Source organism: Diabrotica undecimpunctata, chromosome 8 (assembly GCF_040954645.1).
Source record: "Diabrotica undecimpunctata isolate CICGRU chromosome 8, icDiaUnde3, whole genome shotgun sequence".
NCBI classification, from domain to species: Eukaryota; Metazoa; Arthropoda; class Insecta; order Coleoptera; family Chrysomelidae; genus Diabrotica; species Diabrotica undecimpunctata.
The window spans coordinates 54,290,492-54,315,648 of record NC_092810.1 but is presented as its reverse complement, the minus strand read 5'-3'; the positions used below and the strand labels follow the sequence as shown (position 1 = coordinate 54,315,648).

Sequence of the window (25,157 nt, the reverse complement as noted above, 5' to 3'; positions counted from 1 at the left end):
AAAAATACACTGACTTTATAAGGCGGTGCATTTGTATCGGTTTTTAATAATGTGAATAATTTTTTGTGGTTGAATTAAAAATAAAGGCGCATTTTTATAAAAGATAAAACAAAAAATATACTCTTATGGAAAATAAAAAATAATTCCTAATAAAATAAGAAACAATTCTTTATGCTTTACAGAAATGATTAAAATATTTGATCTTAGGCGGCTGAACAGTATTCCAATCTGTCATAAAAACTTCTGCGGACAGATGTAAGTATTTTTGCTGTAACAGAATTGGAAACCTCTCTTATTCAGTTTTAATTCATCCAAATTTTGTACTCTTGCCTCAGGATGATCGTAGATGATGCTTCTTAAATGTCTCCAAAAAAAGAAGTCCATGGGTGTAAGATCTGGAGACCGCCCAGGCCACTTAATATCGCCTGTTCCACTGATAACTCGATTCGGGAAAGTATGGTTTAAGTACTCTCTATTTATTCGAGCGTTTTGAACTGAACAGCCGTTTTGATGAAACCAAACATTCTCCAGATTTACATCAGGAAGATTAAGAGTAGCGGGAAGAACATGATTCGGTAACAAATCAAGGTATACTCTACTATTCAAGTTGCCCTCAATAAAAAATGGACCTATTGTGTGGTTTTCTAAAATGCCAGTCCAAACGTTAACTTTTTGAGGACGTTAAATTCGGCAAACAACACTTCTGTGCTGGTTTCCCGCGTCCAACAAATCGTAATGGAAGGATTGTGTCTCCTTACTAACGAAACAGAAGATTCATCAGTAAATAAAATGTTTTTAATAAAATTTGGTTCATCATTACCTAATCAGCAAGACAATCTATTAAATTGTTTTGTACCTATTGTTTTTAACAAACACGTGAACACCCCTTCTATTTTTTAATATGATCCTGGATTTCCTTATTGCGTTTAGAGGCAAAAATAAAAATTTCTTTAAAATAACCTATATTTGAGGAATTACGGCTCTCATCCTGACCGCTAAATGCAAGTTCTTGTTTTGCTTAAATAATCGTAACATCAATTTATTATTGAAAATTTTTTTCTAACTTCATTATATAACTTATTGGATAAAGCAATATGTCCAGCTAAAGCACTGTCAATAGTTTGCGTATTTTTTTCTAACCGTTTTAAACCTACACAATTGTTTAAATAATGTTCTTTCAAAGATTCTTTTTCTTTGACGCTAGATGATAAATTTTTCAAATCTGAATATCCCTTACTCACCCAAATATTTTGATTCAAATTTGAAAGCAGTAGATAAGGCCAACAAAAAAGCGAATTTCTAAAATTACTACCACATAACTATTTATGGTTTTCATATCATATTGTTTTAAACGATCTCGAAAATGGTCGATTATCCTTCTTATATGTGGATAGAATTTCTTAATTTGCAAAAGGAAGGCCCATTACAATAATTTCTAATCTTTCTTGATTTTGGCGCCTTGAAAAAAGCGTTTCAATCAAATGCAGACCGAAGCCAGCCGGAGGCGACCGTATTCATCGCCTATGAAAAAGATAAAATCACTGACTAGCCGTGAAACCGTGTTGCTCCTATGTAAGAGACGGAAAGACAGATAAACCATTTATTTGCTTTTAAGGCAAAAATTTAAAGCACCTCTCAAGTACTACAAGGAGCGCAAAATAATTATTACTTGGGAGAGAATGAACTAAAACTTTAGAGAGAGAGAGAGAGAGAGAGAGAGAGAGAGAGAAAGAGAGAGAGAATATAAAAAATAGCTTTTTTATTTTAAATAGGTATTATGTCAAAATTTATAAATCACAATTTTGAAATAATTAATTTATTAATTTATAATAATAAATAATTTATTATTCTACATTTGAAGAGGTTAGGGGGAGCCTACTTTGCCTACCCCAACGGGCTGCCTTTGTAACAATAATATTCCTTTATAGTTTGCTCATGTAATTCCATCCCTCTTTTTGTGTATAGGAATTATAATGGACTTGTACAATTCTTAAAGTATTTCTTCGGCCTATCACACTTCTACTATTAGCTCACGAAGTCGCTTTTATTATTTCTTCAAATTCTTCTCTTGTGGGCTTTGGCATTTTTTCTACTACAAATTGGGGTTTAGGAACATTATAATTTTCTTCAGTAGTCACTTCGTCATTTAGCAGCAAGTATTTTTTCCATGTTTCACGATCAGATATTAAGTTTGGAAAAAAATATAAATTTTAAGTATGTCATTTTTTTTATTTTATAAACTCTAATAATTATTATTGGGGATTGGATGTTTGCTGTAAAAAATCCACGGGTTTGTGAGTGCATCATAAATTAAATATTATACTTAAATATTAAAATAAAAATAATAAACAAGTAATCAATAATATAATTTATTATTACTTCCAAATTACACATATAATATAATAACAACATTCCATTTAAAATAAGAAAGATCACAGCGATTTTCAGTCTAACCAAAAGTAATAATTAATAAAAAAAATATTAAATTAGAAGGTAGAGCATTTGTCACTTCCCCTCCTGTTCTAAATTTTTAGAAATATACGACAATAAAACATTGAAAACTTCTAATTGAATTGTTCTATGAATAATCCTGTATAATATAGCTTCTAAAACAATTTAAACGGGAAAAACTCAAAACAAATAAAATTCTTTACACAATACATTGTGTTTATATTGTACAGGAAAAGGTACCATTTACAGAAACTGAAGTAATGATTAAATTGGTCTAATAATATCATTTTGATGTTTAATTGTTAAGAGAATTTTTAAAAACAAAATATGCTCAAAATAAAACTAAATATTAAATTCGTCTTTATGCCATTATTATAAAAAATATGTATACTTATTTAAAAAATATAATTTAAGTTAGCTTTACAGGACAGCGGGTCTTCCAACTGGACACGGTACCGAACGCGGGGTGGAACAGAGAAAATAGTTGCGGGACGGGACGCGGGACAAGACAGATGTAAAAGTACGGGACGTGAGACGGGATCATTCTACTATATCCTTACAGTCTTTTAAGGCATTTTCAGAAATGAAGTACTAAACGTATAGTCCGTCTAGAAAGTATCCGGAATTTTATATTTTTCCTAATTTTAATAGATTTCCTTTTTGTAACATTTTAAGACAAAAGTAATGCATCAAGTAGGTTGTGCCGAGAGTAGCTTATGGACAAAATCGTATGACAATACCATCTGTCAAATATTGTTGTTTGTAAACAGACGATTTGTGAAATAATGTCGCAAGTAGAAAAAAGAAAAGTAGTGGAATATTTGTATAGAAAGGGTGTCCGAAACGGTAAAAAAATAGTGCAATTGACTGAACTCGGAAAAAGTGCAGTGTATGAGACAATAAAGAGGATAAAAAATGGCATAGATATGAGACATAGACCAGTTTCTGGTAGACCGCATTAGATTCGCGGAAACAATTTAAATGCTTTAGTGGCTTTAGGACGACAAAATCCGCGTCTAAAAAAAAGTGTTTCCAGAAACTGTTCACATGTAACTGAAAAAGCAAGGCTACGTATCAAGGAATCCAAAAAAAAAACCCTACAATGACACCTCTGCAAAGGTAACGAAGAATAGATTTTTGTCAACGTTTTCGAGAAGATAATTTTAATAATGTCTTTATATCCGATGAAAGTTGTTTCCAGTTTGGTGCAAATTTCCAAATTTCAAACTAAAATAATGGTTTGGGGAGCAATATCTCAGCGTGGTGCTACACCTCTCTGTATAGTTAATGGTACTGTTAATAGAGCGAAATATTGTGACACCCTAAATGGTTTTCTTCTTGAAACGGCTCGTGTTTTATATCCAGAGGGGAGCGTTTTCAGCAAGATAATGCAAGATGCCATACTTCTGATTATACTTAAGCTTGGATGCAAGAACACGAATTGGCAACAATTCCGTGGCCAGCAGCATCTCCAGATCTTACCCCAATTGAAAACATATGGGGACTGATGAAAATCGAAGTGGAACGAGCAGCGCCACGAGATAAAGAAGGTTTGATTCGGTCAGATTTACAGGCCTGGAGCACCATTACCGAAAATTATGGCCTTGGCCTAGTTTCGGGTGTACCTGGATGTTTAGTTAAGTGTTTAGATTTAAATGGAGGTTGTATAAGTAAATGAGATGAATTATTTGTTGAAATTTTAGATTTCAAGTGATAGAAATAAATACCGTAAAATTATAATTCTGCTTTCTTTTTTCCGGATACTTTCTAGACGGACTATATATCACAGAAGCAAACCTTTTGGATTTTTTTAAAGATCATTTATTTGCACTAACGTTACTTTACGATTTAATAGATCTAAAATAAATAAGGTCAGTCAAAATATTTACATTTTTCTATTCCTTTTAATACTGGGGGTAGTGTTAACTGATAATTATACAAAATATGGTAAGGTATTTTATATGTAATATAAAGTATATAAAAGTAAAATGCTTGTAACTAATACATAAAGTGGATAACTACAAGAAAAATTAAGTGAGATACTAAAAAGAAGGCAAGCTAATATAATCTGACATCTCATCATTCCAATGTTTTGTTAATGTTATGTTTTTTAAATTCTGGATTCTCGGTTGTTAAAACATCAGTACACTGGTTGTGAATGTGACCTCCAAAACAAATTAAATTTTCGCAGTTGAAAATTTGAGTTGCTTTTTTTTTAAATATTAAGATTGTTGGAACTTCTTATGAAGGATGGATTGCCAATACGTCTACTCAAATTAAATCCATTAATTTGTTATAGGAACGTTTTCTGAGCTTGGCGGTGATTCTTCCTTCTTGATATACGTGTACCCCATTGCCAGCAACGTAAAGATCAACATGTCGGCCACCATCAGTCCACAATAAAAGAAAAAATCGTTACTCTAAAACAGAAGAATAAACTAAATCATAACAATTAAAAGTGTTATTAGTAGAGCTCGGGAAATATGCAAAATGCATATTAAGTGCATATTTGCATATTTTGGATAATTTGTATAAGTGCATATGCATTTATTAAAAGTGCACATTTTCAGGTATACCACAATATAGACAAATATCTGGGAACACAAGTAATGCAATTTAGCAAAGTAGTTAAGAATATCTCTAGGAAATACCCCTAATTGGTATTAGCATAATATGACAATATGGGAAGTAAAACGCGATAAGCCGGTTGCCGGCATTAAATAAAATCATAAATCAATATGGTTTTTTCCGAAAGATTGTGTGTTTGTGTGTGTAGGTGTGTGTGTGAGAGTAAAATACTAGTAATAACTAATACTAAATGCTCAAACGAAATACTAATACTAACTATTAATACTGTAAATATATTTTTTTCCACAGCGCCAAGACCTTAACCCGATTCAATACCTCGGAGGTTTAGGCCCTCTTTGTGTTTTGTTTTTTATATTTATGTATTTTTTTTTTATCTTTTTGAAGTTATACTTCTATACGCGCGCTCCACGTTGGAAAGTTGTATGGGAGTGAATCTGTGAAATCATTACATATGTAAGATAATGAGTAAGAGAGAGACAGAAGATATATTTTCTCTATCTTCCTCTCTCGAATATAAAAATGTTCTTTTTTTTAAAATAATTTAATAATATATATTATATAAAGATATATATATACATATAATATTATATATAAATAAAATATTTATTAATATTATTATTTATGTGATATGTTTTGTATTATTTATTAAATGTTCATAATTATATTAGTCTTTTGTATTTCAAAATAATAATCTCAATAAATCACTGTATGACCCAGAACTGTCAATTTTGAAATACGTTTGTGTCATGTCCTCGGTAGTATAGTAGTCAGTATCCCCGCCTGTCACGCGGGAGACCGGGGTTCGATTCCCAGTCGGGGAGTACTTTTTTATGAATATTATTATATGGTAAATTAAACATATATGCTTAAGTAGAAAAGTTATGTATATTATTGTCATTTTTAAATACTTATGAATATTGCATTTTAATTTGTATTGTATTATTATATTAATAACAAAATAAACAATGAATTTTACTGCAGAGTATGTGTAAAAAAAATTTTGCATTCAACTCCTTTCATACATATATGAACATAAAAATATACATTTTCATCAAAATATTGATTCAATCCTTCATTTACTATACCCCTATTACAGGTCAAAAGTTGTTTATTAATTGTTAGTAAGTTATTATTAATTCTGTTTCTCTTTCTGCTATGTCTTACCTATAGCATTACATATGTAATGATTGTGCAGATTGACTCCCAAATAAATTTGTAACGACGAATGCGTGTATAGATGTGTAACTTCCACCGGCAGTCCCACTCGACTGCCACACGCGATTTTTTATATTTATTTTTTTATTGTATATAATTATTTTATTCTTATTCATTTTATTTTTTATTTATTTATTATTTTTATTTTTTTAATATCAATTTTCATATTTTTGTGGAATGGATATAAACCATGTTTGTTCCTTGCTCTGTTTAAGGTATTAATGAAGTGCCTATTTGTAATACCGTAACCACAGTTTTTTATGAATTTTTTAAAGGATATCACGAAATCTTATACGTTTCAATGATATGTCATATTCCTGTTGCCACCGTTCCATTCGTTTTTTCTTAAACCATTGTCATAGATCAGTGACTGGCATTAATGGTTCTTCTATCGTTTCCCCTGTTGTGGTAGCATCCTTTTCCCATTTTATTTCCGTTAGATCCATAATGGGCCTTGATCCAAACCAAAGAAATTTGTTTACCTTTATTCGTAAGTGACTGGACCGCTTCTAAAATTATTCTTATAATCACTACTGATGAAGAGCTTGATAATTTAGTTTGTATTATTGTGTCTACCGAACTTTTGCTATCTGTTAATATAAAAAACTTACTTTTGTGATGGGCATTAATATACCTTAAAGCCTAAAGAATTGCGATGATCTCTGCAGTGTTAATGGACATTTAACTTGGAAGTTTGAATTTTTTGGATATATTTTAATTTGAATGGTAAAAAGTACATCCAGTAGATTCTTCAAATTTGGTTGCATCTGTATAAATACGATCTGATACGGGCCATCTTTTTAGAATTGTTTGGTTAATAAACGCATTTATATTAAATGCATTTACATGTGATTCAATATTTAGATAATAGTAAGGGATGTGTAATTCTAATAGGTTATAATCACAAGTATAGGAGAAAAGGATGTCATTTCTGTAAAACTCGTTACTAAATTGAATTAGGTGCTGATAACTGTTTATCACTTTTGGATGTTTTTTACGTCGACAGAAGGAACTATCTATCTTGGAATTAAGTCAAATTACCAGATTTTGTATTAGCAAAAGACAAAATTCAATTGTCGTTCTGTCCCTAGTTACAGTTAGTTCAGTTTGGTGTATTCTTTGGTTCAGTAAAGTTGTGTTTAAGTGTTTATCAAAAGTGTTTGAAAATGCTAAATCAAAGTGCAACTAAATCAATTCTTCTAAAAAAGTGTGTTAATAGTAAAACAGTGTTCAAATTAATTGATGACAGCCATATATTTTGCACGGTTTGTAACTAACCGGTAAGTACCTATTATGTTTAATTTAATTATTGTTTAAATTTTTAAATATTTTTCTAAAAATATAAGCTAAATATAATTTTACGTTAAAATTAGTGTTGCCCAAAATCGGTCTTGGTCTTGCCGTCTTGGTCTTGTTCTTGCGTTTTTGCAAGACCAAGACCAAGACCAAGACCGCCTAATTTTAGCAAGACCAAGACCAAGACTGACCGTGCAAGATTTAAGAAAGAACAAGACTAAGCCTGCGAGACTCTTGCGTCTTGTAGTTAGGACTGAGTATGGTTTTAGCGAGTATAGTAGTTCGGGTATATGCTTAAAGACTCTATGAGATGCAAAAAAATATGTAATAAAAATTTGAAAAACTGGACTTATGCGCATTACAAACAATACCATAAACATACATACCGAATCAAAATATTCATTAAAAAAACACATTTGACACGTGCTCAGAGGTCATAATTACAATGTAAAAATAAAATATTTTGTACTGTCTTTTCCAGCAGACGACTTCTTCGCTCTGAAATTAATTTTGAGAATAGCCGCCCCCTAATCATAAAAATAATCTTCTTGCATTGCGACGCCGACAGTAATATCGTATCGGTATTTTTTAAATATGTCACCCTAGCTAATAAAAATATAATTATTACGGACACCCACTTAATAATTCAATTTTTTCCCCTTATAATTTAGTCAGGAGGAATCCCAATAAACAAATCTAAATAAAACAGTTTCTGCTGAGTGTGCGGTGAGATCATTCGGTTAAACAAAATTTGCTGCAAGAGCGCGGCTAATATTCAAAAGTAACGAGACAAATTAATAACAGATAATGTCGCCTACCGTGTAAACAAAATACCGAAGTATTTAGAATAACGAAGTAGCGATATATAATTCTCGGTTTGTTATTAGATACTTAGGGTATTGGATAGTAACGAACATAAAGTAACTAGTAGTATAGTAGTTACTTTTTCGACATCACTTAACTTCATTCCCAATTGAGATTTCCTTCGAGTCTAATGTAATAATTGTTTTTCATCTAATCCTTGTTCCCGAAGTGACAAGTCTACAATTTAACATGAGGGACAAAGATTCAAATAGTTCTAGTCGGAGTAGTGAGCGTTGGAGTTATAAATCTAAAAGACCCAAAAGCAAATTTGATGAGTTTTTCGAAATAATTCATGCATCCCAAATTGCTTTGTGTAAATTGTGCATACATAGAAAGTTTGAAATGAGAATGATCAACAGAAACACGTCAGATTTAAGGAAGCATCTAATATCTTTTCACAAAAAGGAATTACAAATATTTCTTCCTGAAAAACCAAAATTCGGTGGAGATATCACAAGCTTTTTAATAACCGCTAGAAAAAGTGCACACGTAAAAAAATATACTCATTACCTTATTACCAATTACATATATTATGTACCTACTACTTCACTTTGGTAAATTATTGTATTTATTAAGTAGGATCTCCTTAATTTAAAATAACTTCTTCTGATTACCATAGCTTTTTTAAATATTGTTTATTTTTTCAAGTTAGTTTTTTATATAAAAGTAGAGATAAGATTGGTAAAAACATTTATTTTGCTTTAATAAGTGGATTATAGTTTGTTATCTTATCACCTAAAAAATCTGTGCCCTTGATACATGTATGTGGATTTTTTTGCCCATCATGTCCATCAATCTCTTTCTAGGCAGATAATGTTCTTTAAAATACAGGCATGCTTATGTCATTAATTTGTTTTAACCATGTTTTAGCACATGTAAGCTTAGTAAATGCAAACATTTATTAAGAAACAGATTGACTTCCGTGGGGCCTGGTAGATAGCTGAGTTAGTTAGAGCATAGGCACGGATCGCTTAGATCGTAGCTTCAAACCCCACCCGGTGTCAGTTGTTTAGACATTTATTAATTTGGTTAGTCTTTATTCTGGCTATGTCAATTCAAGCTTAAAATGTACTTACTCTGTTACGTTGATCTAAGATCTAAAGTAACGTTTAATAAATAGCAATAGGCTAATGGAAAACTGCAAGACTTGCAAGACTCTTGCTGCAAGACCAAGACCAAGACCGAGAGTGCAATACCAAGACCAAGACCAAGACCAGGTGTATTGGCGCAAGACCAAGACCAAGACTGTCTAAGTCTCGTCTTGTTTTTGCATTTGGTCAACACTAGTTAAAATGTAAGTTTTAGAATAGGACTGTAATTCATTATGAAAAACATTTATTTTACACTGATTTTAAAATTATCTTTAGCAAAGGTGTAAACATAGTTTTGACACTTTGTAGTGATAAATTAATACGTTATTTTTTTACGATAAAAATGTGACATTTTACTAAAACCTCTGATATTTTGGTAGAAAAATTCTACGATCAAAACTCAAAAAATAGTTTATATAGGAGACCCTTCGGGAAACAAGTTTTACGAAATTGTAACACGTAGTGTGCTTGATTAATGTTTTTTGTCCGTTTAAAAGTGACTAAGGAAATAGCCCTTTGTCTTAATATCTTGTATATAAAATTTTAATAGAGTTGAAAAGCAATAATTAAATTAGGATATTGTATTAAATTAATTTTAAAGTGGCGAAGTACTACAAGTTTATTGGTTAACTCTTTTATTTACAATTTTTAGTTTGTATTTGAAAAAAAGTTTTAAGTTGATTAACACTTGGGCATTGCAACGCATAAATCTCGTGCACAAATGCCTCAATATTCGGTTCAGCAGCTCATAACTACAAATAAAACGAAAGTTTCTTACCAACAAAATATTAACAAGGATCTTTGTAGTTTGCTGATTGGTTGCAATATTCCAATTACAAAATTGGATAATCCATTATTCCAATAATTTTTAAATAAGTACTGCAATATTGATGTTGTACAAGTTCCTTCTGCTACGACTCTACGACAAAAATTTGTAGATTCCAGCATGCAATTTACTGTTGAAGCGATTAAAACTGCAATTGGGAATAATCCAATATGGATATCTGTTAACGAGAAGACTGATGTTAAAGGACGGTATATTTCAAATTTGGTTATAGGAAGTTTAAACTGGAGTGAGTGTATCACCAGATATTTAGTTTCCGTTAAGGAGTTGTGTAGCATTTGCATTTTCCTTGTTATAAATTTAAATCCCCTCGTATATATATTAAAATATAGAACAGTAATTTTAGTGTATTTCAATATCCTATCTTAAAAGTTAAAATACCAGAAATATATATATCGATCCCTTTTGTGTCGCCAAGTTGATATAAACACCTTTTAAAAGTTTGTTTTCATTTCACAGATGCGTATTTTCTCGGCATTCTTTTGTTCGAAAACCACTTTTAGGATATTCCGTGTTTCAAAAAAATATTCCGGTTATATATTTTGTTTATAATAAGTTGGGAAGCGAATGATTTTTAAGAATTACGGCATTCTAACTTGTGTCGCTGTAAGAGACAGTCGGCTTAGGTGTGGATCCAAATTTTACATCAAATTTGAAATGTTCCTCGTTGTTCGTTTCTTTTCATGAAAAGTATGTAATGTATTGTGGCAGTTAATGGTTCAGTTAAAGTCTTAAGTGAGGATTAGAAGAATCGTCGTTTCCATTCTCGTTTTGTTTCTCCCTGGTTGTCATCCCAGGCTTTTTGGCAGGTTAGAAGATGAATTTGTTCGTGCGTTCGTTACGCAGAGAGTTTAAGTCCAGTTTCTACCCCCAGAAATTTGAGTGAAGCCCAGTTCTACCCCCCAGAAAGTTCAGTGACGTCCAGTTACAGAAAATTCAAAGTGTTTTAGTGAAAAATCCAGGTAACTTTTTGTTTCAAATTTTAAAGTAAAGACAGACATTTTTGTTCTAAAGTAATAATTGCTTTCATTAAAATTTAAAAATTGTAATATTTAACATTGCAAATCTTAGGGCATGGTTAGCTGTCATTTTAACTGTTGTTTTAAATTTAATGTTAACATAAGACAGCTCGCTTTATTATTTTCGATATTTATTTGTGTTGTTTAAAAAAAAAAAGGTTAACCTCTATTGCAATAACAATTTTTTTGCAAGTTTATGTAATATCTCCAACTCCTAGATTTTGTAAACGGATGACATGTAGGTTTTCTTTGTTTAATTTTTTGTAAACCATTTTGTTTGTTTATCTTGACTAACTCTCTAACCCCTTTTTTTTAGTTTCATTTGAAAAGATATATTTTTTATGTTTAATAATTATTTCAATAGTTACAATTAGCTGTTCTATTGATTATAATTTGGCACCTCGAAGCGGCGTCCTTTTTAAATTGCTAGAGGTATTTCCTGTTTCCTTTTGTTTTGTTTGTCCCAAGAGATTTATGTTAGTACCCCTTTGTTTCATTTTTTATAGTTGCCCCAATCCGACCCCTTGTCATTTACTTATCCACGACCTTAGCTCTCCAAACAAACCCTGAATGCCGTTCGCACAAGTATCGATTATTTTGCTTGCCCTATCTCCGCCCCAATAATTTCTGTCCCCAAATTTCTATCCTTTATAATATTACCCCATGTGGTAGGCAAAACTATTTCGTTACAGTTGCAAAAAACGAATAATGTAACTATTTGTAAATTTGTAAATGAATGTCTGAGTAACTTTTTTTTTACCTCAAACAATACCAACTGAAAATAATTTGTTATTGTTAAGTGATGCTGCGCCATATATGATCAAAGCTGGACAGCATTTAAAAATATTTTTTCCAAATTTTATACACGTTATCTGTTTAGCACATGCTTTAAATAGAGTAGTAGAAACTGTAAGGACCGAGTTTCCAATGGTCAATACCTTTGCATCAAATATAAAAAAATATTTTTAAAAGCCCCTCTGCGAGTACAGACATATATAGTCGTGCAAGATGTAGAGAAGAAGGACATCTTCTATGTCTTCGTCTTCTTCATCATCAATAAAGGCACCTACATTTAAGATCGCGTCCATCTCAAAAATTAAAAATTGTTAAAAACATATTTGTTATTTATTTTGAACATCAAAAATAGGGTTAAATGACAAGGACAAGACTAGCACTGACAATTTATTAGTTAATCACTAATTTGATGAGGGCAACACCATCGTTACGTTGCGTGCAGAACTTTAACTCTCAATTTAACGTTCATCTTCTTCGATACGTTAGTTCTTTACGTATAGGGAGATACGTTACGTTAGGTTGTTACAAAAACTCCCTAATAATAAGACCAACACACGTAGCAGAAACTTTAAATTTTAGTTATAAAAACGAAGAAATTTTTGAAGATATTGGAAAGAAAAATAATGAGCATGATTATGGGACCCAAGAGAATCAACTGCAATGAAATAAGATCATAATGAATTTGAAAATAGATGATATAATGAAGAGTGAAAACATTGTAAGAATAATTAAAACACAGAGGATTAGGTGCTACGAACATATTTAGTAAAGCAAAAAATGCAGCTCAATGATGATTAACGAAATGGACATCAGAAGCACACCCAAGGAAGACACAAGATACGATGGCCAAGCTAAAAGAGAATTACGAACACTGGAAATAAAGAACTGGAGAAAGACAGTACTAGATATGGCAACTTGAAGGCAAGTAATTAACAAAACTAGAAATTGTCAGGTCCTGTAAGCAGATGTACCGAATGGCAAAACCAGTGAACTGATCCACCACCGCAAATGAGTCTGAATAGCTTGCGAGAATAGCTGCAATTTCTTTAGATATCTACAGCTTGTAAATAATAACAAATAAGTAGACTATATGACATATTGTGGGATATATTTTTACAAAACTTTGGTCAATAAATATAAAACTATAAAATATTTCAAAATTATTGTTTTAATACTATAACCTACCTTTTTCTCGAAAATCTCCATGGATGATATAATAACAATAATCAAGTTTCCAAATGCAGTTGTCAATAATAAGCAAGCTTGTACTAAAGACTTCATTGAGGCCGGGGCTTCAGCGTAGGAAAACTCTATTGCTGGGATGCTAAACATAATTTCAGCAGCAGTCATAATAAAATATTGAGGAAGTAACCAAGCTATATGAACTGCATTGGGTTTTGTCACTATCGTATAATCCATGTCCATTTGTTTCTTAAAGAAAACAATTTTTGGATGAGTGAACAGTATTCAATTAATTATTTATTTTACTATACTTAAAAAAAACTAACTGACCTGACGAACATCGTACCACCTTAGAATTAAATAATGTTAAAGTTCAATAACTAAAACGTTGCGTCAAAATAACAAGGTTCCATCGAGTTAGAATCTATGGAGAGGGCATCACGTGACTAAAAACGACCTCACTCCGGCCATATTGTTAAGATTGTTTTGACACTTTTGACAGATCGTATATGTTTGTTTACGTTTGTTGTTTTTCGAATATTTTTAGTTTTATAATACTTTTATAGAAACTGTAATAATATATTGTGATAGTGCGTAATAATGGTTTCTTGTTCTCAACGTAGTTGAAGTAGCAGAAGCAATGTTAATAAAAAATCTTCAGGAATAACGTTCTACAGGTTAGTATACAAATATGTAAACAAAGTAATGGCCCGTACTTCAGAGAATAAATTAATAGTATTTAACTGTATTAATTTATATTTATGTATAATATATCGTGTTTTTAGTGTTTACTGCGGGATAAATAAATAATAGTTTATTAAAAATGCATTGCACTTTTTTAGATTATGATTAAATCTTCTGAATAACTAGTCATATTTTTATAGTAGTTTTAATATTATTGAGTCCGGCCATGATCCCACCGCCATATTGGTATCATCGTTAGCCACGCCTACCTACGCCGTTTTTAATACACACGTTAATATGCTCATAGCTTCTCCATAGATTCTAACTCGATGCAAGGTTCTATCTGCCATTTTTTCAAAACTGAGATTTTTATGTAAAATGGTTCTATTTGATGTTCTTCACCTTAATATGATACTATCATCGACATCTATTAACAGGTGGCTGAAATACGAATGTTACAGGGTTCTATCTCAGAGAATTTTAAATGTTGATCAGTTAAGAGAGTTCTAACTGAAATAAAAACAGTCAGCTAAGTACACATGGTTCTATCTGCAAGAACTAAAAGTGTTAACAAGATCCTAGCTTGCAAAAACGAACCGCCAATTTCTCAGTACACAAAATACCATCTACAAACATTTAAATAAGTTCTCATAACCTAACCTCGATGATTTATTAGTATTATTGCAAGTTTTGTTGAAAGCAGTTTTAAAGTACTAAAATGTTTTATTTACTTGCATCAAAATGAGTGAGATTCCTGGATGTTATAACGAAGAAATCAGTGACAGCAGTTTTTCAGTTAGATCACAATGGGAATGATGATTTTGAATATACTCGCGAAGAAGGGTACACTAATAAACAAAACACCAACAACGGTAAGTTACAAACAAAAATTCTTAAGATAGATTTGATTTCGAAAAATCAATCGATCATATTTTAGAAAGCAGTGAGAGCATCACAATTTTGCAGTTGGATTCGATAATGAATGTGGCTAATGAAAATCTGAAACAGAATAATAACAATGCAGTTATTTTAGACGTAGAACTTCAAAGGGATGACAATAACAAGTAGGTTATTTTTGTATTTAAGTATTTAAAAGTAATTTTTCTACATGATTATTGTTACAGTATACTAACTGAAACTCCTTCAACTTCGAAGAATACTAGAAAACGAAACAAATGTGAATCCAACTGGAAAGCACGTGAAAGAAAACGCCTTTGTCAGAGTGGGAAAGCTTACGTAAGTGTGAGGGGAAAGGAAGTCAAATAACGAAAAAGTACTTATAAGGAAAACTCTCTTGAAAATTGTAAGTTTAAATGTGGAACAACCATTTGTAAAGAAGAACAACAGGAGTTCTTCAGAACTTATTGGTCATTGTCACAAAATGAAAAATTTTTAGTTTTAAGTCAAGTTACAAGAAAAGTTTTGAAAGCCAGAACAACTATTCAAAGACCGTCAAGAAGAACGTATTCATTTGAATATTTTTTGACTATTCGTGGAGAAAAAATCCTAGTTTGTAAAAACTTTTTTTTGGAAATGGTAAACATTTCTCAAAAACCTATATATACAACCTATAAAGAAGAAAACCTACCAAAAAAAGATCTGAGAGATAAAACAAGCAGCAGGTTTATAACGAGTGATAGAAAAGAGGACGTAAAAAATCACATTAAATTATTCCCTGTAGTTGAGTCACATTACTGCCGAAAGACTTCTTCTTCTTCCTTTGCCCTATCCGTTTCGGACGTTGGCTATTAACAAGGCTATTTTGACTTTGTTTACGGCACCTCTGAACAGTTCGGTCGATGTTAGTCCGAACCATTGTCGCAGGTTATGCATCCATGAGTGTCGTCTTCTTCCCGGTCCCCTCCTACTGTCGATTCTTCCTTGGACTATTAACTGTAGCAGCCGGTACTTAGTATGCCTCATGACATGTCCGAAGTACTCAAGCTTCCGTTTCTTTACGGTGAAGATTATTTCTTTGCTTTTGCCTATTCTCTGCATTACTTCCACGATAGTGATGTGGTCTGTCCAGGATATCCGAAGAATACGGCGATATATCCACAGCTCAAAGGATTCTAGTTTCTTCAGGGTGGCTTCCGTTGTGGTCCATGCCTCTGCTCTATAGAACAAGACCGGGAAGACATAACACTTGACCAGTTTTAATTTTAGTTCCAATGAGATTTTGCTTGTGAACCACTTTTTCATATTGTTGAACGCGTTTCACGCTTTTTCAATTCGTGATATTATTTCTGTTGACTGGTCCCATTTTGTGTTGACTGTGGTTCCAAGGTATGTGTATGTCTCCACTTGTTCTATTTTTTGGTTGTTTAATGTCAATTGCATCGGAGGTTGTTGTGTTCTGCTGATGAGCATGCATTTAGTGCATTTAATGCCGAAAGACTACTCAACGGAAATATTTGAAAGCAAATTTGAGTGTAGTGCAATTATATCAATTGTATGTTAAATGGTGTAAAGAACAAAATAAAAATCCAGTTAAGCTGTCATATTACCGATACATATTCAACACTGAATTTAACAAGGGTGTATGTTTTTAAACAAGGGTGTATGTGGTAGATAGAACTTTGTTAAATAACTTTAAATCATTTCTCAGATCAGAACACCATTGTATTAACTATTGAAGTAACTTTTTACGGTTAATAAGAATATATTAATTTAGTTATTCTTTAAGTTAATATAGTTAATTTTTTTTTCTAAATTTACATTGTTAAAACATACAAGTGGCGATAATTGTAAAATAAATACATAACATAGAAACTTTAAACACTCATAACTCAAAATGGCACCTGAAGTAGTTAGAACCATGTTATTCCAATGCAACGAAAAATTAACTGCTAACAGTTAACAGTAAATTAAAAAAACAAAAGAGTACTCAAAATTATTATGTATAAAAAAAGTTAAATCAATTTAATGCTTGCCAATAAACAATATTTTTTTTGCAGTGCATAAATACACGATGATGACGGTTTCCCGACGCGCGAAAATTGTCCGTGCGCGAAACATGGAAACTCTAAGCAAATTCCGCAAACTTCCAACGGTTAGTTTTGCAATTTGTTTATCATTAATATTGATGTTAAGATAGAAAAAGTCAATTGCACGGGAAATTGTAGAAACTTATAATAAATGGTAAGTCCGCTGGAATCATCGGCATAAGCGGGATCAAGACATCCTTTCTTTTATATTTTTCCTTGATGATCGTTACCTCAACGATATTATTCATTAGTCTTTTCATAGTAAGTCTTATTCGATTAAACAGTCCAGGATGATTAATGTTACGCATTATAATGAAAACTGATCCTTCCACTTCTTCTTCTTGTAGTGCCTATAGTACCTGTACTGTGCCTGTAGTCAATTTTCATTAACGTTCGTACCAAGGTAGGTGTATGTTTTTACTCTTTCTATTGGTTAACCATTCACACTAATTCTTTCAATTTACTGTTCCTTCTTAGAGATCATCCATACATTTTGTTTTCTTAATGTTCAGTGAAAGTCCATATCTCTGACTCACTTCTGTGATTCTATTCATTAACGTCTGGAGGGCTTTATAACTGTCGGCGAATACCACCGTGTCATCCGCGTATTTGATGTTATTAATACATTCTTCGTTAATCCGAATTCCGGCTTCAACATCCTCTACTGCTTCTTGAAAGATTTGCTCAGAGTATATGTTAAACATCAAGGATAATAGAATACACTTCTGTCTTGATTTTGATATCATCGGACTCTCCTACCTCTGTACGGATAGACGCCATTTGATTCCAATAAAGATTGTTAATACTTCTTAGATCACAGGTGTTTATTCCAATATTTGTTGATAATCTCATCAGCTTTTCATGTTTTACTGTATCGAATGCTTTATGGTAATCAATAAAGCATGCATAAATATCGCAATTTACATCTCTACATCGTTGAAATAGCACTTATATGTTAAAGCTATACATGGTCGTATAAATAAAAAACTGGAAGAAGGAATAGATGATAGTCAGTTTGGGTTCAGAAACGGACTAGGAACCAGAGAAGCGTTATTTGCTTTTCATGTGTTAGCTCAAAGATGCATGGATATGAATGTTGATGTGCATGTTTGTTACGTTGATTTTGAAAAAGCATTTGACAAAGTGAGACATGAAAAATTAGTCCAAATTCTAAAGACAAAAAACATAGACCATATGTACTTACGAATAATAACAAACCTCTACTGGAATCAAAGAGCACAAATCGTAATAGATAACGAATCCAGTCCAGAAATTGAAATCAGGAGAGGAGTTAGACAGGGATGTATTATGTCCCCATTACTATTTAATGTATATAGTGAAGCCATTTTTAAAGAAGCATTACTATCTCAAAGTGAAGGAATAATAATTAACGGAAGATCTATTAACAACATAAGATATGCAGATGACACCGTAATTATGGCAAGCTCTGCTGAACAACTCCAATTACTGATAAACAAAACAAACAGTTTCTGTGAAAAATATGGACTAAAAATGAATATAAAAAAGACCAAATACATGATAATAGCAAAGAAAACAAATATACCAACAAACATCCATTTGGGAAATGTACCGATAGAAAGGGTTAATAAATACAAATACTTAGGAACCTGGATTTCAGACAATAATAATCAAACAACCGAAATAAGAGCAAGGATAGAAATAGCAAGAAATGCGTTTGTAAAAATGAAAACAATTCTCTGCAACAAAGACCTTAAATTAGAACTGAGAGTAAGAGCACTGAGATGCTACGTGTTTTCGATACTGCAATATGGGCTTGAAAGCTGGACATTACAGCAAGAACACATAAATAAGTTACAGTCCTTTGAAATGTGGTGTTACAGGAGGATGATTAGAATAGCATGGACACAGAAGAAAACTTACACGGAAGTATTGCGAGAAATGGGCAAAGAATGCGAAATAATAAACACAATAAAAATAAGAAAGTTACAATATCTGGGACACGTAATGAGGGGACAGCGATATGTACTGCTAAGGCTGATAATACAGGGAAAGATAAGAGGAGGAAGGAGTATAGGAAGGAGCGTGTCATGGTTGAAGAATTTAGGGGACTGGTTTAAATGCAGTTCTATAGAACTCTTCAGAGCAACAGTAGATAGAGTAAAGATAGTGATGATGATATCCAACCTCCGATCGGGAGACGGCACTTAAAGAAGAAGCTAAAGAGAGCCTCTCTCGTACCCACTGCATTCCGAAAACTAAACTGTGTATGGCTGATTTTTTCTTCGCATAGCCATATCCTTTATTGTATGATTTTTAGAAATAACTTTAAAATGCGGCTCATTGAGCTGATAGTCCGGAAATCATTGCAGGATACGGATTTTATTTTGTTTGGTAGAGCAATAGTTGACTTCAGCCATGATCTTGGTATTACTTCGTTTGAATACATGTCATTGCATATTTTTGTTAGTAGTTGAGTACCGTCGGTGTTAAATAGCTTTATGAGTTTAACATATGCATTAACAGGTTCAGGAGCTTTGCCATCTTTTAGTTCTGATATTGTTTTTTCCACTTCATCTGAGTTCTTGTATGTATTTGGTCCATATGCATATTTCTAGATTTTTATCTGTAATGATGTTCCTTTGTCGATTTTGGAGTTTACTAGCTGTGTTGGATTTTGCAGACCAGCTGCTTGTTTTACCTTTTTATGCGTATTAAATGTATCTTGTTTTTGTTCCAACAACTCTATCTCATTACACTGTGTTTTTAACCAATTTTCTTTAGCCTTTTGTATTTCGGTTCTTATTTGTCTCTGAATATTTTTGTACATTGGTTTGTTATTCTTTGATTTTTTTCTTTCTTCCATGAGTTACAATATATTGTCGTTCATCCAACTTTTCCTCTTCTCTTTATTTTCTATTAGATGTTCTTCTCTAATCTTGTTAAAGGTTTCACATATATTCTGGAGTGATTCTTCTGGATCATATATTAGCTCAATGTGACTTAGCTTTACTTTCTGAAAGAATCCGTGCGACCTTCTCTTTTGTTTTCTTATCTTTTAGTCTAGCCATATCACATTTTTTGTTACTATTCTTTCTTGTAACGTTTTTGAATCTTAACCTAAATCTACCAATAACAGGAATATGATCTGACGATACGTCAGCACCGTGGTAACTTTTAACTGATAGGCATCCGTTGCGAAATCTCTTGTTCACCATTATGTAATTAATTTGATTTCGTATTATGTTTCCTGGTTGACATTCTAAACCCATTTGGCTGACCCAAATAGACAAACGTCTTGGTGGTAGTTTGAAGAATGTATTTAGTATTGCAAATTCTACTTCCTCTACAAATAGTTTTAATCGTTCTCCCCTTTCATTTCTCTTTCCTAGACCAAAATCACAAATTAATTCACCGCTTTTCCCTTTACCAATTTTCACATTCAAGTCGCCCATAATGATAGTTATATCTTTTTTTTTTTAATTTGTTTAAGTAAATTTATCAACAACTCATAGACTTGCTCTACCTTTTCTTCTGGTTTATCGCTGGTTGAGACATACACTTGTAAAACATTTAATTTAACTGGAGTACTATTCAGTTGGATTATCATTAATCCTTATTAATCTTTACATAATACAATACAATTAATTGCTTATTGTGAGGTGGAAGTCTAGGTAATTCCAATGGATTCAAAAACTTTATCCTGGTTTATAACTATGCCAACTAATTTGAACTAAAACAACTTTCCTGGATGAAAAAATTCTGAATGGTCGCATTAGGATCATCAACATTTGATTTTGCAATGAATGAATGGGCAATATTGATCGTCAATATTGCCCATTCACTCAGTCATTTACGGTTATTGAACTGTTTCGCTGCTTGAAAAATCACGCTGAATAAGCTTTTCTCTCAAGAATGTGAAATACCGGAAATCTGTAGGTAATGTGATCAATTCGGTCGAGGTGTCAATAGCGACTTTACCATTTGCAATGTCTAACAATTGCTTCGTAAATACCTACTATTGCACTTTGATCTTGTTGCAAAAACACTCACATGTGAGTTATCAGTTGGAGCATCATCGTTACATTTCGCCACAAATGTGATAATTTTAGGCATGCGTTTAGTTTGTCTGCAGTAATTGATCGGGGACTAATTGGAAGAATCTGACAAAATCACCTGAAAATAGAATTTTAGTTCTACCAAAAATGTATTGGTTGTCACGAATATCTTTTAAAGCTCTGTCCAGTGCATCAAATGACCTCTTGTGAGCCATTTTACATTCGTCCCAAACGATTTACTTGCATACCTGTAAAATCTTCATCATTGGTATTAAGGCAGTATGTGCAGTTCGTCTACCTTCTAATAAAGTTTCGGCTATTCCAGATGAAATCAACGCTAGGGTTATTTGATTTTGCGATTTGCTCTTCGTGAATAACAATAAAATAAAAAATGTTTTACAGCTTCTATCAAAGTATCGTGCCCAATACTTTGTTGTTAATTTAATTGTGGGACATTTGAACGAAATATTTCGGCCAACGCTTCAGTGTCGAACTGTTGTTTTCTTTCATAGGGTCTCAAAAGAAATGAATAACATATCTGTTTACAGTCGATAACATTGTAAACGTCAAATGTTTGTTGTTTTTCTTTAAATAATTATTTTATTCAATTTCTTTCGATTTTATTCATTTGTAGCATTTTGGTTTCACCTTGTATATAATAAACGACCAAAAAATATTCTTAATCTTTTTGCGTGTCTAAGATTGATAATATAAACATTTTTAGTCTGTTTATAATAACACAAATTGATTTTTCTTTTGATCTTGGTTCCAGCTAGATATTTACGCAGAAAATAAACAGAAATTTTTCCGTTTATATTTATACCGATTGTTAAGAGGATGAATGTACTCCTCGATAAACCGGCCGCGAAAGAAGTCTATTTCATTGTTGAAGTCATGAAGAATTTTGTCATCGGAAATTAGTTAGTGTAGCACAATGAGAACAGCTTAGGGTCTAAACGAGGAAACCTTTTTTCTCAGACAGTTTTAAAAACCGCCAAATTTTCATTTAATTCCGGGAGTTTTGATAAGAAGGAGATTTGAGCTCGAAATGCTATGTGGAGGTCTTTGTAAAGTAAGATAATCACTATTTTGTTGCTGTACTCCGTGGGACTACATGGTTTTGAGTGAAAAATAAGCAGCCGAGTTTTGAAGAATCATATAGTTATCATCTAGGATAACCTGAGGCCCAGTTTTGGTGTTTGTCGGCTTCCATTTTGTATCTCCCATGGATCGGATCCAGATCGTTTGAAGTTTGGGTGGGACAGTGTTTTTTTGTATTCAAATCTAAGGTACCAAACTTTTCTTAAATATTCATTTCTTAAATAAACATTTATCTTTAATATTGTTACACGTCTTGAAAATTAAGTTTATTCAACACCAACAATATTACAATACTTTTTAACTAACTGACAACTATATAATTATATATTTTCTGACGTTCCAAACTTCACAAGACATTTTAAGAATTTTCGATGTCATTTTGAATGTTCTCGAACTACTTCTTCTTTTTCGTCAATGGACTTTTCCTATGTGGGATAAATCTTTCGTAACACTGCTTCCTCCTTTATAGTTATTCGCCTCGAATAACTGGACTATCGGGGATCGATTGAAGCCAACGGGGTGGATCAGTTCCATGGTATGGAGCTAGTCTCTCGTTATGAACTACCTTGGGTTTACTTCTAGCTGAAAACTGGATGCGATAGATTAGATCATTTATTTTCTGCAGGACGGTATACGGGCCTTCCCAGTTTCGTTGAAGTTTCGGACAAAGTCCTTTCTTACGTGTGGGATTGTATAACCATACTGGGTCACCTCTTGTGAAAGTTGGACCAGTAGCATGCATGTCGAGCCTGGCCTTGGCTTTATCACTTTGAAGCTTCAAACTTTTACGAGCAAATTCGTAGACTTTTTCTAATTTTTCTTTCAAATTTTCAATGTAGGTCGGGGATGAACGTTCTTCTTCGCAGGAAGGCAATCTTTCGAAAATAAGATCTTAAGGAAGCTTCATTTCTCTTCCGGTGATCATCATTGATGGAGAATAACCAGTTACTTCATGTTCGGAACTTCTATAGGCTAACAGGAATAGAGGAATTAAACTATCCCAATCTTTTTGATTATCAGAGACAAACATTGAAAGGTATTGACAAACAGTTCTATTATGTCTTTCGACCATTCCGTCTGATTGAGGATGAAGAGGCGTAAAGCGAGTTCTTAATACCCAAGATTTTCATTAATTTTTGCCATAATTCTCATTCAAAATTTCGTCCTTGATCAGAATGTAACTCTAAAGGAACTCCATGTCTTGATACGACGTGTGTTATAAATGCTTCTGTTACTGTAATTCCCTCTCTCTGTCATCGGAAGTGGACCAAGAATATCCACTGCAAGAAGTTTAAAAGGCTCTCCGGAAAGATATTGTGCTATTTTACCACGACTTATTGTTCTAGGGCCTTTTTTTACCATTACATAAATCGTATTTCCTACACCAATCTTCTACATCTCGGTGACAATTAATCCAGTAAAATCTGTCTCGAACTCTGGCCAGTTTTCTTTTGACTCCAAAATGTCCTCCAGAAAGGCTGCTATGAAGTTCTTGCAACACATTTTTCATGTGTGATTTCGGCAGTACTACTTGTTGAACTATACGTACTCCATCGGGACTTTCCCACTTCCGATATAATAGACCATTGGAAAGATACAGAGATTTCCATTGAGCCCAGTACGCTTTTATAGTTCCACTGTATTTGGTTATTTCCTGCCAAACAGGTCTTACTCCATTTTTAAGCCATTCTCGTATGACTTTTAAATCATTATCTTTCTTTTGACTCTTTTTAAGGTTTTCCAGAAAACTCTGATCATTATCTTCTTCCTGTATAACTGTGGTTACCTGGAGACTTACTTCTTCGGTTATGTTCTCTTTATCTTCAAGTCTTTTACAGTACTGGCATTGTCGTTCCAAACAGGGTCGCCTAGAAAGAATATCGGCATTGTTATGGAGACGCCCTTTTCTATGTACTACGTCGAAGTTATACTGTTGGAGTCTCTCTATCCACCGAGCCACTTGTCCCTCTGGCTTCTTAAAATTCATTAGCCACTGTAAAGCGCTATGGTCAGTTCTAACTATAAAATTTCTGTTATAAAAAAAAGTATGAAAATGTTCTAGGGCTTTTATAATAGCTAGGAGCTCTTTTTTGGTAAGACAATAATTCTTTTCAGCCTTTCCCATTGTTTTACTAAAATATGCAATAACTTTTTCTTCGCCTTCCTGTTCTTGTGATAATACTGCGCCAATACCATGCTGAGATGCGTCACAATCCAACAGAAATTTGCCATCTTTTCGTGGGTATGCTAGAATTGGTGCTGTTGTAAGTCGTTTTTTTAAATCTATGAAAGCATTTTGACAATACGGTGTCCAGTCAAATTCAATGATGTTTTCGATTAGTCGATAAAGGGGCTTAGCTATGCGGCCAAAATCTTTAATAAATTTTCGGTAATATGAACAGAGTCCAAGAAAACTTCTAACTTCCTTTTTATTTCCTTGTTTAGGCCAATAACTGAAATCTTCTCTGGATCAGTTTTAATTCTTTCTACTGAAACGATATGTCCTAAATAGTATGCCTCTCTTTGAAATAGTGAACATTTCTTATAATTTAACTTTAAATTGGCATTTCTCAATCTATTAAATACCTCGCTTAAGTCTTTCAGATGTTCGTCAAACGTTTTGGACATAATCATTATATCATCAAGATATACTAGACACGTTTTCCAGGTAAGTCCTCTTAAAACCATCTCCATTAGACGTTCAAACGTAGCTGGAGCATTACACAGACCAAATGGTAGAACCTGAAACCTGTAGAAACCACGGCCAGTTGAAAAAGCAGTTTTGTCTCGATCATCAGGATGTAACTTCTACTTGCCATTAGCCACTTTTTAAATCTAGGGTAGAAAAACATTTAGCACCTGATAGAGTGTTTAGTGTATTATCTATTCGTGGCCACGGATAACTGTCTTTTTGTGTAACCTGGTTTAATCTTCTGTAGTCTACAAAAAAGCGAGTAGATCCATCTTTCTTAGTTACTAAGACTACTGGTGAACACCAGAAG

General features: G+C 32.7%; 1 protein-coding gene across 1 annotated transcript in view; it reads right to left on the bottom strand.

Moving 5' to 3' along the window:
- Positions 1-4,313: 4,313 nt before the first annotated feature.
- Positions 4,314-25,157, bottom strand: part of LOC140447558 (peptide transporter family 1-like) — a 96,945-nt gene continuing 76,101 nt past the window's right edge. The window contains exons 9-10 of the mRNA XM_072540272.1: positions 13,350-13,595; positions 4,314-4,871 (exon numbers count right to left, since the gene is read on the bottom strand). Coding sequence (XP_072396373.1) covers positions 4,737-4,871; positions 13,350-13,595 — 381 coding nt within the window. The 3' untranslated portion in view covers positions 4,314-4,736. The remainder of the gene's footprint in view (positions 4,872-13,349; positions 13,596-25,157) is intronic.